Source organism: Littorina saxatilis, linkage group LG9 (assembly GCF_037325665.1).
Source record: "Littorina saxatilis isolate snail1 linkage group LG9, US_GU_Lsax_2.0, whole genome shotgun sequence".
Classification (NCBI taxonomy): Eukaryota; Metazoa; Mollusca; class Gastropoda; order Littorinimorpha; family Littorinidae; genus Littorina; species Littorina saxatilis.
The window spans coordinates 16,570,501-16,586,514 of NC_090253.1; the positions used below are offsets into that span (position 1 = coordinate 16,570,501).

The following is a 16,014-nucleotide window of genomic DNA, read 5'->3' on the forward strand; positions in this document are numbered from 1 at the left end:
TTCCGTGATGCGTTGTTTTATTAATTTCAAACAAATAAAAAGGTTTGAGGACAAATTCTCGAGTAAATATATCTTTTGGTTGCTAATACCACTGTCAAACTCTGTAACTATGAGAGGCTTGAAAGTAGAGAGATTACATTGTTGGTTGTAATATCATGCTCGTTGTGGACGCATTATAAAAAAAGTACCTACCAAAAAGAAATAAAACCATGTTGAAAAAAAAATGAAAAAAAGACCTTTTGCCAAATGATGTTGTGGGTTTACAGTCATACTACGTTTGATTGAAAAGTGACAAACACTTTTTGCTGTGTAAAGCTAAAAACTGAGTAGTTACCACAGTTCCGTAGTTCCCAACTTACATGAATACTCCGAAACATTGATTTTTTCCTCGTAGATTCAAAACCAATATCCCAGAATCCACCTCTCTGCATAATCACCAATCTGTGTAACTTATATCATACCTCTCTCTGTATCAAATCATCCACGTATGTGTATAATTGTACACCATTCTGCACAATCATCCATATGTTTTCATAATTAAACACTTCTCTGCATAAGCATACACCTCTCTGCATAATCTTGAACCTCTCTGCATAACCATGCCCTTCTCTGCATAACCATGCCCTTCTCTGCATAACAATGCACCTCCCTGAATAACCATTCACCGTTCTGCGAAATATCTAGCATATTTCACTCTTCAATAAATATTTAAGGACCAGTCAAGAAAATGTATACAATCTTTGAAAATGTGCTAAAAAATCAAGGGTCAAATAATCTGATTGAAATTTGCCTTTTTACATTTAGTCAAGTTTTGACTAAATGTTTTAACATAGAGCGGGAATCGAGACGAGGGTCGTGGTGTATGTGTGTGTGTGTGTGTGTGTGTGTGTGTGTGTGTGTGTGTGTGTGTGTGTGTGTGTGTGTGTGTGTGTGTGTGTGTGTGTGTGTGTAGAGCGATTCAGAGTAAACTACTGGACCGATCTTTATGACATTTTGCATGAGAGTTCCTGGGTATGATATCCCCAGACTTATTTTTCTTTTTTTTCGATAAATGTCTTTTATGACGTCATATCCGGCTTTTTGTAAAAGGTGAGGCAGCACTGTCACACCTTCATTTTTCAATCAAATTGATTGAAAGTTTGGCCAAGCAATCTTCGACGAAGGCTGGACTTCGGTATTGCATTTTAGCATGGAGGCTTAAAAATTAATTAATGACTTTGGTCACATCTGAAAATTGTGGTTAAAATTATTTTTTTATAAAACGATCCAAAATTACTTTTATTTTATTCTTCATCATGTTCTGATTTCAAAAACATATAAATATGTTATATTCGGATTAAAAACAAGCTCTGAAAATTAAAAATATAAAAATTATGATTAAAATTAAATTTCCGAAATCGTTTTAAAAACAATTTCATCTTATTCCTTGTCGGTTGCTGATTCCAAAAACATATAGATATAATATGTTTGGATTAAAAACACGCTCAGAAAGTTAAAACGAAGAGAGGTACAGTAAAGCGTGCTATGCAGCACAGCGCAACCGCTACCGCGCTAAACAGGCTCGTCACTTTCACTGCCTTTTGCACTGCACTAGCGGCGGACTACGGTCATTGTGAAAAAATGTAGTGCGTTTAGTTTCATTCTGTGAGTTCCACACCTTGACTAAATGTAGTAATTTCGCCTTACGCGACTTGTTTAGAATTCACAAAAGGACTGTTTCTCGAGGATCATTTTTAGCAGACAGCTTTATTGTGCCGTGCGACATCCTTGCAAAGATTCTGATTTTGAAGTGTGATGAAATCGACGCAAAGGGTCCATAATCGGTGCTAAGGGGCAAAATACATCTGCGAAGAGTCAGCGGCACCGACGACGCACTGCAGATTATTGCGGTAATTCTTTTTTTCCCATCCCGCTAGACGTTGCGTGAAAAGAAAACAGGACTTGTCATAATCGTCATAATCCCTACCGCAGCATGCAGCGCCGCTGACTCTGCGCAGGTATAATTGGCCCCTAAACAAATTGTGTTTAAAAATTGACCCACTGACGAAATGATGGACCGTAGCAACATGCCTCCACGACGAAAACTGATACTTTTTCTTGACTGGACCTTAACTTGCTTCTGAACGGTAAATCTGGCTTAGATACAGTTGCAGCGCACGTTTCCGTACCAAAACAAACAAAACACACACATAAACTCGAGAGAGAAAAAAAAGTACAAATCAGTCCAGTTCCGTTCAGGGTCGTAATCCAAAGTAGTTGTTGTCCTACGCCTTTGTGTTTTTTCTCCCGTGTACTCAACGTACTCGCGAGGGGGCGAAGAGAAATTGGAAGTTTGGAAGCCTGAAGCTGTCACTAACCCGTTCTTGGCGACGCGAAGGGAAAGCTCTGCTTGATAATCCTGCTGTGCAAAGCCTGCAGGGGGCGCCAGTTGTCGACGAGATAGTTGTGAGCGTTGTGGGCGCCGCCGACACTGCCGCTCTTCGGGTCGTTGGTGACGTCGGAGTAGTGGCCGTCCTCGTGGAGAAGGTCGCGCAGCCGGGCAAGCTGGACATCAGTGAAACACGCAGATAAGCAGAGGTAGGTGGTTGGGTGGGAGGATAAGTCTGTGTGGTGTGGGTGCGGGGTGGGTGGTGGTTGTGGTGCTGTGTGTGTGTGTGTGTGTGTGTCTGTCTGTGTGTGTGTGTGTGTGTGTATGTGTGTGTGCGTGTATGTGTGTGTGCGTGTGTGTGCGTATGTGTGTGTGTGAGTGTGTATGTATGTGTATATATATATATATATATATATATATATATATGTGTGTGTGTGTGTGTGTGTGTGTGTGTGTGGTTGTTGTACATCGCGCGCGCGTTTACAAGAAGGGGCAATTAATAACTCTCCATGTTCATCACTACATCTGGACGGATGAGCTGTGTGAATTGTGATGCAAGGTCAGCGAGGCAGTCTTTCCAAGGTAGCAAGACGCGTACAACAACAACAGTTACAAATGATAGATTCAGCCACTTACTTGCCGAGCGGAGATTTTCTGCGGTTCTTCGAAGATTGTCCACGTGACCGTCTCGAAGCACTTCGGTGTGGTGAGACTTCCGCTGTACCGGTAGAAACGGGAGGTATCCTTGGGCAGCAAAGAACGCAGGCGTACACCGCCTACCATTTGGAACTCACCTGACAGGGGGAAAGAGAGAGAAATAAATGTGACACAGACAATTTCATTTCTCTTTAAATTTTGTTTGTTTGTTTGCTTAACGCCCAGCCGACCACGAAGGGCCATATCAGGGCGGTGCTGCTTTGACATATAACGTGCGCCACACACAAGACAGAAGTCGCAGCACAGGCTTCATGTCTCACCCAGTCACATTATTCTGACACCGGACCAACCAGTCCTAGCACTAACCCCATAATGCCAGACGCCAGGCGGAGCAGCCACTAGATTGCCAATTTTAAAGTCTTAGGTATGACCCGGCCGGGGTTCGAACCCACGACCTCCCGATCACGGGGCGGACGCCTTACCACTAGGCCAACCGTGCCGGTCTCTCTTTAAATATACAGGGCGTTCTAAACATAAAATGTACCCATGTACATACTGCTCCCACAGTTTTGTATCAACAGATTTGAAATAAATTTTTATTCAAGCAGAGAAGATTTCTTGAAATATATGAAGACATTTCTTCGCATGACATTTATCAAGGTACTGTGAGGGATTGTGTAAAAAATTCCATCTCACACGGCAGAAATTAAAGGTCCAGACCATGCTGTTTTAGCGTCAAAAACGCTTCGAATCGTGTTCCTGCGCGACCGAACACTTCCCGATGTTTGCAGTTAGTTAGAAAACCACTTTCTTACCGTCTTCAACAATGTTTGGTTTACTTCGGAATCTTGTAAGGCCGTAATCCGACGAATTTTGTGACCGAAGCGACGGATTTCTTCTCCAAAACGACCCGCCATTGTGCCGCGTGATCTTCGCGAGACTGGCTTATGAATAAATTATCCGTGACGTCACACAGTGTGAAGATGCCGTTTACCAACATGGCAACAAGCGTGACTGCAGACAAAATTGAACCGTACATGTTCGAACTACCAGTTTCTCTCCTCGAATCTAGCATGAAAGATAAGGAGCGGAGGCCACTTCCAGCAGTAGTGAAAAGACAGTGACGATGAAAATTGCGACTCTGTTTGTCTCAGCGATCAAAGGTAAACACGCCCGCTCTCTGTGCTGAACTTATCGTCTGCTTTCGAGTCTGTGCTATTTTTTCACTCTCGCCTTGTCAACGCACTCGCGAATAAGTGGGATATTGTTTAAGTGTTCATGCATTGCATTCACGAGTAAAAGAACAACAGCGGCTCATCGCAGTTTTAACTGTTCTTGATTATTTCAGAGACTGGTGTCAGAGTGGCCACTGTACCTGTTGTATTGTGTGGGAGGGGCAGATTTGAGAGAGAGAGGAAGCTAGCCTGAGGTACATTGTAGAATGAAAACTTGCAGGGGAGCAAGAATGCATCACCAGCCACGAAGGTGTACATACAACTTTTTTTGAGGTGCCTATATTTGTTTGATTTTTAAATGTATGTATTTGTTGTTGTTTTTAAAGGCTATCAAGAAAACTGTTGTCATTTAAATGTGACACTCAGTCAAATATAGTTTCACACACACACACAAGATTAACTCACTTGCATGCCCACAGAAGAAGTTTGCTCTTCACATTGTTCTGTTGTTGTTGTTTTTATAATGTAATCATTGTAACATCAACACTCAGTAATAACCAATATTACAACACAATCACTTTTTCATCAGAACTCACTCACATACTACATGTATTAAACCCTGGTTTATGGACACTTGCATTTGTACTTTGCATGGGAAAGCAGCCTGAATTTCAGGTGAACTTTAATAAAAGAAGATTTATATGTATGTTGCTCTAGATGCATGTTTTAATAAATAATAATGTCACACGCTTTCCTTCTTTGCCACTACTAAAGCAAACGTGTGCAAGATTGTATGTTGCACGCTTTGGAGCATGTGCAAGAACGGATTCAAACTCGAAATCGTCCCTCCAAAAGCCCCAAAATGCACACACGACTTTTATTTCTCCTGCTGTTGTCGTGTCTTCTCTTTACAAATTCTTCAACGCTGAGAATACTGAAAACGGCATCCCAGACTACAGTACTGTTTCCATACGCGAGTTTAGCTTCCCTTGGAAAGTGGCTCGCTCAGGAGGCCTGTTAGTCTGAAACTAGAAGGACAGAGTTCTGAACATAGATGACAAAGACCCCGGAAAGAACAAACATTTTGCGGATGCAGACACAGAAAGACGTCATGAAGAATGGAATGCTTCAAAAGATACAGACTGTGACGATGACTGTGACGTCATTCACATATACCGAGACGTCATTCATAGTTGTTCGTTCACTTTCGTCAAAAAGTAGATCTCTCCACAATGGCTGCTCCTGTGTTTAGGTTTATCAAGCGTGAGTACGCAAAACGTGTTTGTTCTCTCCTCTGTTGAAGCTGTGAGACATAATCGCCATTACGAGCTAGTCGTGTGACAGAGAGTGTTCTTGCACACTCGAATGCTGCTGTTTCACTCCGGCTAAAGCCGTCGTGAAACATCTACAGTCTCGTGTGCAAGAAAACTCTCTGTCACACGACTAGCTCGTAATAGCGGGTAATGACATTCAGGAAAGTAAAAGGACTGTTGAAGTTTGCTGTTGTAAAATGTCTGATGATTAGGGTTTTGTTGCACATTTAGTGAATTGACTGTACCAATTGCTGTTATTATTTACACCCAATCAGTGCATCCACATGATATTATGTAGCTTAAATTAAAGAAAATGTTTTGATGTGTTCAGAACATACTGACAAGTTGCACACTCACTGACTTTCCGAAAGAACAGAAAAGTTCTTCCTGGCTGTCTGGTCGCTGCCATCAGAGACCTCTTTCTGTCACAGAGCTACACAGGCTTCAAATGTATGTAAGATAAATAAAAGGTACATTACAACTCTCAACTGCGGGGTGTGTGTGTGTGGGGGGGGGGATGTGCATAACCATTGCATACTTAAGGTCGGCTTAAACTGCAAACAGAAATGTGGAGCTTGCGTAACAATTCTTGCTTTGTCAGATTTGGAGATAGGCAGCCTCAGTCTATATAGTTGGTTGCCAGTTGGGGCGTCCTGCTTGGTGACAACTTGAGCTTTGTCAACTGGTCTAGCTGTAGCAGTCAAAGTCTGGGCACTGTTGCATTGTAGTCTTGCTGTGTATGCAGAGCTTTGTTGTAGCTGCCATAGGCCAGTGTTGCCATAGGCCAGTGTTAGGATCACCACCCCCTCAAACAGCTCGTTCAGTTAACCTGATGCCTGTTTTAGACAGAAAAAAAAAGTTACCACAATCAGCAGAACTTTCACTGGAGAATGGGCATAATTCTTTCATACTTTTCTTTCTCATAGCTTTTTTTGGTTTTTATAATCTCTTCATTACACTAAATAACATCCATCTTAAGACCTATTTTGAGCCTTAATTTAAGTTGACTAGTAATGATATTAATCATAATGTATTTATTTTTATAATGTACAAACTAGAGTATGTATGTGGATATGTGTGTGATGGTGCTGGTATGGATATGTGTGGTTTGGGTTATGTGTGTACTGATGTGTACATTTTATGTGTTTTGTATGTTTTGCGAGTGCGATTTTATGTGATGTTATTCTGTACACAAGCCAAAACAAAATGTCTGGCATATTAGATAATAAACGCACCTTTAAATTTATTAGCGACTACACCCCGTCACCCTCCAGTCCCCCTCCCCCCCATTACACCCTACACTTTTAACATTGTATAAAAAATCATGTCCCAATATAGGTCCCTAGTTACCTGGGAGGACGTTAAGCTCCATAATCAACATCAACAACGTATTGAATTGAATTGAAAAGCTGGGGTTAGGAGGTCTAACTTCTTGAATTAAAGTGTTTTTTTCTCAGGTGCATGTAGTTTTTTATTTGAATGAAATCATGGTGTATTCTGGTTGTAAGAGAAGAGTCAATTTCCTTGTAAGCCTGCAAAATTAAGATTTGTCATTTTTGAAGTACACAAGTTTTTGTAAAAGTCCAAAATAGTCCAGGATAAGGAGGAAAAACATAGGGTGGGTCAGGAAATCTGAAACATTGCATAGTTTTGTTTTGCCTATGTAGACACAAAAAGTACTTAGAGCACTTCCCCCCCCCCCCCCCAAGAGAGCATAGCTTAGTTTTAATTATTTTAATGCCACTGTTAGCAAGAGGAGCTACTACAGACAGCAATCAAACAGTGGATTTTTTCTGTAGACATTGTTATTTCTGTTTAGGTGTTTCAGTAGTTTTCTATGCGGAAAAATCATGCTGCATGATCACTAGAAACAATCCAGCTCTGTAGCATGCAAGTTTTTTAAAGGTTTTTTTCCCATGTTACTCTGAGAGAAAAAAAAACCCACAGAGATAAAGTTGAACTGGCAGTTTGACTGAAGCAGTGGTAATAACACAGAGTTGTGCTCTTCCTACAATCAATGTTTTGATGTGGATGATGATGTCCGAACATGTACTTGGTTGTATTATTTTGCTAGACTATTTGTTTCTGTTAGATATATCTGCTCACATGATTGTTGTTCATAATTTGACATTACATTTACTGCTGATCAAAATGTATTGTTGGAATAGGTCTGCTTAATATTCTGACTGCAGTTTTGTAATAAAATCAAATAACACAGATGTTTTAAGTATCAAAGTGCTTTTCACACACACACACACACACACACACACACACGCACGCACACACACACACACACACACACACACACACACTCACACACTATGAGTATGACTGCAAACATGAATTTGTACTTGTATTAATTATAATTACTGTATTACAGAACCTGATCTGAAAAAAAGGACAACAGCAAATTATTCATGCAAGCTTGCTGTATTAACGATTTCTTTATCCATTTAATACAACACTGAATTAAAAGATAACAACTATAACAACGTGTGTGTGTTTGTGTGAATGTCTATGTGTATATGGACGGACACTGATTAAACCTGAGACTCATCGATTACCCAGGTGAGTGTAAAAGAGGGAGAGAGAGAGGGAACTTTAAGGTGGGTGCATGGGGACGGACATGTAGTAACAGATATATGTTTTAATCTGTAATCTTAACACATGTGCTTAAAATTAGGAACAGATGCCATTCCACTACAAATACTGTCAGTCTGACAAAAACGCCCAGTGACACTGAACCCCTATCCCTTACAGAACACATTCAGTATACATGTACTCACTTCCTTTCGTTTGCGTTTAGTGAAAGCAGATCGTTCTGATGACATTGGTATCCGGTTTCTGACCTCCTGTGAGTGGTCAACAATTGTCGGAACTGGAACTGCGTCAGGCAACAGCTGTTTTGTGTGTGCCAGGTTTTCTTGCCGGCTTAACTGCGTTCACATTGGAAGAAAGTGTCGCGAAACACAGCACATCGTGTTGGCCGTTTCCAGTTAATCAGTCTTGCTGCAGAAGTTGTAAGCCCATCGGAAAAAGGTGACAACTGATGCCTGAACCTTTTTTCTATACTTCATAGCTATCAGCAGCCGTGCGCATTCCTTCGGCGTGTTGTTGATGCTCGATGTAGGCAAACGCCCACTTGGCACTTGAGCCTAAGCTGTACACGAAATGACGTCACATCCGGTTCTCGTCTACTGGCGGCCATTTCGAAGTCTCGTTTAGCAGACGAATTTGGCGGAACGGTTTTAATTAAATCACAATGATAAAGCTACGAATCGGTGAATTTCTTTACATTTTTGGAATCTTTAGGTGCATTTCTCTAACCTTCAGTCATCGGTTAGTGGTTCTAATAACCTTTAAAACAGGGTGGTCTGGTCCTTTAATATGTAAAGCGCGGAGAGCACAGTCAATTGTGGTTCGCGCTATATATTGTGCGCCTTGAGTCGCCTTGTCGTGAGATATGTGCGCCTTATAAATTCTCGTATTATCATTATTATTATTTTGTGAGTCAGGAATCCAAAATGGCTGCATGACGATTATTTTACAACCATGTCTCCGCCACCTTTGGTTTGCTGAGTACACACATTTTTGCTTGTATTGTATGCATCACAAATCAGTTTGACACACTGAAAGATAACAGGACTTTGATCATTTTAGTAAAAAGTATCCCCAAAATCACATTTCAAAAAAAGTTACTGAGCACTACCAGAAAGAACAACAGCAACGAAAAGAAACCAAACAACACAACAAAAACGTGTTTTTTAATAGCTGAATCTATTTTGTTGATGGAACTGGTGTCGATTACGGTAATCGGTAAGTATCAAAATTATGGTATCATTTTGTATTACCCCCCCCCCCCCCCCCCGAAGAAATAAACGTAAAAAAAGAAAACACCACAAACCATAGAAATGCAATCATGTTCATTGCACTATATTGACTGCTAGTGAAGTTATTGAATTGGTTGCTTAACTGATTTGGTTTGCTGATGATTATCTTTATTTACTGGGTGCGTTGTATCACTTTCTAGCCCACTAGACAAAACATCTGGTATGCAATTTCACAGTATATCAGACACACACACAACCATACAAGCTTTGTGTATGTACTGGGGTACGTTTTTTCACTTTCAAACCCACTGGACATAACATCTGGTATGCAATGTCACAGTACATCACACACACACACAACCATACCAGCTTTGTGTATGTACTGGGGTGCGTTGTATCACTTTCAAACCCACTGGACAAAACATCTGGTATGCAATTTCACAGTACATCACACACACACACAACCATACCAGCTTTGTGTATGTACTGGGGTGCGTTGTATCACTTTCTAGCCCACTTGACAAAACATCTGGTACGCAATTTCACAGTACATCCGACACACACACACACAACCATACCAGCTTTGTGTATGTACTGGGGTGCGTGTTTTTCCCTTTCAAACCCACTGGACAAAACATATGGAATGCAATTTCACAGTACATCACACACACACACACAACCATACCAGATTTGTGTATGTACTGGGGTGCGTTGTATCACTTTCAAACCCACTGGACAAAACACCTGGTATGCAATTTCACAGTACATCAGACACACACACAACCATACCAGCTTTGTGTATGTACTGGGGTGCGTGTTTTTCCCTTTCAAACCCACTGGACAAAACATATGGAATGCAATTTCACAGGGTACATCAGACACACACACAACCATACCAGCTTTGTGAATGTACTGCAGAGACTCCGCCAGGGGTTCGAACGCTGGGTTGTCCCGGTCTGATATCTGAAATAATGGTATTATAAGCTTTCAAGTTAAATATGCATTCCTGTCTCAGCCTTTATAAATTATGCGAAAAATTGGGGTGAAGCAGAAAAATATCAACACATAATTAATGGGCGTTATATGCAGTTCGTGTCTGAGTGGAAGCAATATAGCCACTTTTTTCACTGAGGACATGGTGATGTTTATTTATGTTTAATTTAGAGAGCCCTGTTTTCCTCCTGTGTTTGGTGTTCTTTTTGGTTTAGAGTAGAAGCACTTTGCACCTCAGGTAATACTCTAGGGGAGAATAGAGATTTTATTTTAATTTTATTTTAGTGGTTGTTTGTTAGTTCTAGTCGTTTTTGTAAAATGTATCCCCAGGTGGTTTTGTATTTGTCGCTGTTATATGTTTAGTCTATGCTTTAGTATTTTATATTGCTATTTCATATGTTACGTAGATTTCTATTGGTCAATTGGGCAAAACTGAGCTCATTGCAAAAGTGATATCGACGACATTTCCGTTGCTTCCCCACTTCAAAAACAAAGACACCTAAATTTAAAAACAAAAAAATATATATAAAAATGTAATTATCCCAGAATTTAGTTGAGCAAGTGACTAATTACATTTTGAAAGAAAAGACATTTGGAAATACTGGAAAGTACAAGAAAATAATGAACAAAAATGAATAATAATCAGAGGGAGGGATATGGAACAGCCAAAACTGAGACAAATACTTTTGTAATTTCTTTACAGTGAATACAAAATGTCCAGAGAAATTGCAATATATTTAACATTGACGGACTGTGTGATGATATCTTCTGCTATTGGTCTGTTTCGACACTGATATCAAAATCTCGACCTCTGGTCTCGATTTTGATATCACTGTCTCAACAGCCCATAGCAGAAGATATCATCACACAGTCCGTCAATATTGGGTAATGTTTGCCTGTGATTGCTAGTAATGAAAACACGAACTTCAAAACCCAGACACACTCACCACAGTCTTCTAAACAAGTATAAAATTGTATCTTGATGTACGTCATTAGAAGAATAATCATACGTTTTCCTTTGTAACATGTTATTTGTTGGAGAAACAAAATGCATTTCTTCTCATGTGTACAATAATGTACTCGATGTATTCTCAGATCTACCGGCACGGTTGGGCTAGTGGTAAGGCGTCCGCCCCGTGATCGGGAGGTCGTGGGTTCGAACCCCGGCCGGGTCATACCTAAGACTTTAAAATTGGCAATCTAGTGGCTGCTCCGCCTGGCGTCTGGCATTATGGGGTTAGTGGACTGGTTGGTCCGGTGTCAGAATAATGTGACTGGGTGAGACATGAAGCCTGTGCTGCGACTTCTGTCTTGTGTGTGGCGCACGTTATATGTCAAAGCAGCACCGCCCTGATATGGCCCTTCGTGGTCGGCTGGGCGTTAAGCAAACAAACAAACAAACAAACAAATTCTCAGATCTGTCCAAGCCTTCAAATCAAATAACAGCGTCCTCCAATTAGGACACTGACATGCATACATTCTGGCGCTTTGTTGCTTTCTGATCACAGTTTAAATACTTTTTTGATGTTTTATATCATGGTTTTTTAATTCATTTTTGTTTATCTTAATTTTTAGATGACACTGCTGTCGGTCACCAAATTATCAAGCAAACAGTTCCCAATTTGCGCAAGAAGCAGCCTGGCTGTTTATTTTTGGAATGTGACTAGTTTGCGGGATGCTCCTGTTCCCTGGACAGATCTGTGATCGTCAACACGGGAAGGCACGTGACGTATCTTTAAACCAAAAGCTACATTAAACAGTAACAAACAACCAATCTTACAAAGTAAATAAAGAAAAACAATACCATCGTCACTATCATTCTCGTGACCTAATCGTATTCAAAAATGTTTGAAGAAGATTTTGGGTGGTGTTCATAGATTTTGTTTGTAGTAAATGAACTAACCAAACCCAGAATGTGTATACCTAAAATGGTACAGGGACTGACCTGAAACAGTACGCCGAGCACAGCAAGTCCGTCGTCCTGGTCCACTGCTTCTGTCAGAGTGTCATACCTCGCTGCGTAGTTCACCACGTGCATCTGCAGTTAGATAAGATCAGGTACGGTAAGGTGCGGTAAGGTAAGGTACGGTAAGATAAGGTAAGGTAAGAGAAGGTAAGGTAAGATAAGATAAGGGAAGATAAGGTAACGTAAGGTAAGATAAGATAAGGTAACGTAAGGTAAGATAAGGTGAGGTAACGTAAGGTAAGATAAGGTAAGGTAACGTAGGTAAGATAAGGTAAGGTAACGTAAGGTAAGATAAGGTAAGGTAACGTAAGGTAAGATAAGGTAAGGTAACGTAAGGTAAGATAAGGTAAGGTAACGTAAGGTAAGATAAGGTAAGGTAACGTAAGGTAAGATAAGGTAAGGTAACGTAAGGTAAGGTAAGATAAGGTAACGTAAGGAAAGGTAAGATAAGGTAAGGTAGAGTAAGGTAAGATAAGATAAGGTAAGATAAAGTGAGGTAATGTAAGGTAAGGTAAGTTAAGCTAAGTTAACCTAAGAAAAGGTAAGGGAAGAAATGTAAGGTAAGAAAAGGTAAGGTAACATAAGATAAGGTAAGGTAAGGTAAGGTGAGGTCGAATAACGAACGGTTGAAAACACACACACACACACACACACACACACACACGCACATACACACACACACACACACACGTACGCACGCACGCACGCACGCACGCACGTAAGCACGCACACACTCACACACACACACACACACACACACACACACACACACACACACACACACATTTCATATAATTTACTTCTAATTAGGGTTTCCCCGCGACGACTTTTGCCTCAAAGAAACTGTAACCCAGGAAATGTAACGAATAAATACGCATTTCAGATCCACATCAGCGAACTGTTTTTCAAGCAGAAAAAATACACATTGTGGCAAGCAATTTGTATTTTCCTTCTTAGTTCACGCATGGGTATATTTATGGGGTACTCTGAAAGTGCCGATGAGCGCGTTTTGCGCAATATGCTGTCCCGGTGAGATGAATATCATAGTGTGATAACGGTACAGTGCAGCTGTGCGAAACATATCAAGGCTGCAGGCACTGTAAGATATATTTGTATAGTGCAGCTGCGCGAAACATCTCTGATGCCTTGCAGGCACTGTAAGATATATTTGTACAGTGCAGCTGTGCGAAGCATCTCTGATGCCTTGCAGGCACTGTAAGATATATTTGTATAGTGCAGCTGTGCGAAACATCTCTGATGCCTTGCAGGCACTGTAAGATATATTTGTATAGTGCAGCTGTGCGAAACATCTCTGATGCCTTGCAGGCACTGTAAGATATATTTGTATAGTGCAGCTGTGCGAAACATCTCTGATGCCTTGCAGGCACTGTAAGATATATTTGTATAGTGCAGCTGTGCGAAACGTCTCTGATGCCTTGCAGGCACTGTAAGATATATTTGTATAGTGCAGCTGTGCGAAACATCTCTGATGCCTTGCAGGCACTGTAAGATATATTTGTATAGTGCAGCTGTGCGAAACATCTCTGATGCCTTGCAGGCACTGTAAGATATATTTGTACAGTGCAGCTGTGCGAAACATCTCTGATGCCTTGCAGGCACTGTAAGATATATTTGTATAGTGCAGCTGTGCGAAACATCTCTGATGCCTTGCAGGCACTGTAAGATATATTTGTATAGTGCAGCTGTGCGAAACATCTCTGATGCCTTGCAGGCACTGTAAGATATATTTGTATAGTGCAGCTGTGCGAAACATCTCTGATGCCTTGCAGGCACTGTAAGATATATTTGTATAGTGCAGCTGTGCGAAACATCTCTGATGCCTTGCAGGTGTAGTCAAGTGGCGTATCCAGTCTTTTTGTGTAATTATCTCCTGCCCGACCCAGTTGCCTCCCCTGTCTATTATCTTCCCCTGACCCAAGTTGTGTCTCCCGCCAGGATTATTGTGTGTTTACTATCGTAGGGTAGACTCCTGACCGGATTCATTTCTAATCTCTTATCTCAGATTTAGGTGGTCGTTATGTAATGTGCCGACAGCCTGTCTGGGTATCGTTGGACGGCGTTTTGTCAAGTGGGTGTCATTTCTTTTGACAGGGTACATCATAGAAGATGCCAGGTGGCTTGAAGGTTTTAGTCTCTTACCCCTCCCCCCCCCTTCTTTGTAACCGGTTGTAATCTAATGAGCCTTATCCGGTGTGCACGGCAGACAGGGCCCTCTTCACCCCTTTAGCTAGTGTAACTACTTGTAATATTTCCGGTGTGTGACACCTCTGTAACGATTTCTGCCTTTTTAACGATCCCTTTCAGGCAATCTTAAGTAGAACGCCCCCCCCCCCCCCCCCCCCGTTGTCTGACACCTAGGTAGCCTCCCTATTGGCTATCGTAAGTGGCCAGCCTTTAAAAGACTGAGCATTTAGACATCAATTGGATGAAATAAACACTCATTTTTTATCGTCCCATCCCCCCAGAATACGTATGTGGATCCCACCTATATTCAAGTGATACAAAGTACTCGTCCTTATCCAATCTTAACAGATCCCCTTAAATATCTTATCACCCCCACTCCCGTCATCCTCCCTCTTTTGACCACCTTCTTTTTTATGTTTTTTGTTTCTTTTATCGTATAAACCAATTCATGTCCAATAATTATAGGCATTTAAGACCTGACGGACAATAAGCCCCTTAAATTTCTTCTTCTAGAGGAGAGACGCGTTTAGTGAGACCGATCATCGAGTGAGCTGTGTGCTGCTCATATATGTTGTTGTCGTGAAAGTGTCGAACCTCTGCCCAAATTTATCGCGACTTGTGAATTCGTGCTCTTGTGTTTCGCGACTAGCGTCAGCAGCAGTTTAGGTTCCAAGTGTGCTCACTGAGGAGAATCTACACTACTTTCTGGTGTTTGCTTCTGGTATACGTTAAGTAAAAGTCACGTTATCGCAACCTCTGTCTTGGCGTCTCGTTTATGCTTCCTGGCCTATTTCACCCCCTTCCACTCCACCCTATCACACAGGCAAGAAAGGGAGAGAGAGAGAGAGACATAGAGAGAGAGAAAGGGAGAGAGAGAGAGAGAGAGAAAGGGAGAGAGAGAGAGAGAGACATAGAGAGAGACAAAGAGAGAGACAGACAGACAGGCAGACAGACAGACAGAAACAAAAACGGACAGACAGACGAACGCGCAGATTGGAAGAGAAAGACAGAGACAGAGCGGTACAGTACCGAACAAGCTTTAAAGGGTTGGACGTCAAATGATGTGGGTGTTACTCTTTTGTGGTTATATAACTAGGTCATCAATCAAGGATGACGGCTTGCTGTAGCTCATTTCAAGTCCCCCCTCCCTCCCCCCCCCCCCCCCATCTCTTCCTGTTTGCTCACCCACACATCTCTCGCACTCTTTGAGTATATCGGGGCCGAATCGGGTTCGGGATGGTGGCGGTGTGTGTGTGTGTGTGTGGGGGGGGGGTGGTTTGGGAGGGGAACGCCTTAATTCATATTCTTCTAAATGTGTTCGTCCTGTTTGACATACGTGTCTTTAGATCTTCCCCTCGTTCATTTTCTTGAACATGCTTTGTTTGTTTTTGTTGCTTTTTGTTGTTGATCCTTTTGTTCTAAATGAAAACAAAACAAGTCGCGTAAGGCGAAATTACAACATTTAGTCAATCTGTCGAACCCACAGAATAAAACTGTCACTGAACGC

General features: G+C 41.5%; 1 protein-coding gene across 1 annotated transcript in view; it reads right to left on the minus strand.

The window, feature by feature from the left end:
• The window catches only part of LOC138975428 (carbonic anhydrase 2-like), a gene marked incomplete at its 5' end in the record, with an annotated part of 19,829 nt that continues 3,815 nt past the window's right edge, over nucleotides 1-16,014 (minus strand). The window contains 4 exon segments of the mRNA XM_070348106.1: nucleotides 1-2,544; nucleotides 3,005-3,162; nucleotides 10,240-10,306; nucleotides 12,282-12,374. Of these exon segments, the coding sequence (XP_070204207.1) occupies nucleotides 2,353-2,544; nucleotides 3,005-3,162; nucleotides 10,240-10,306; nucleotides 12,282-12,374 (510 nt within the window).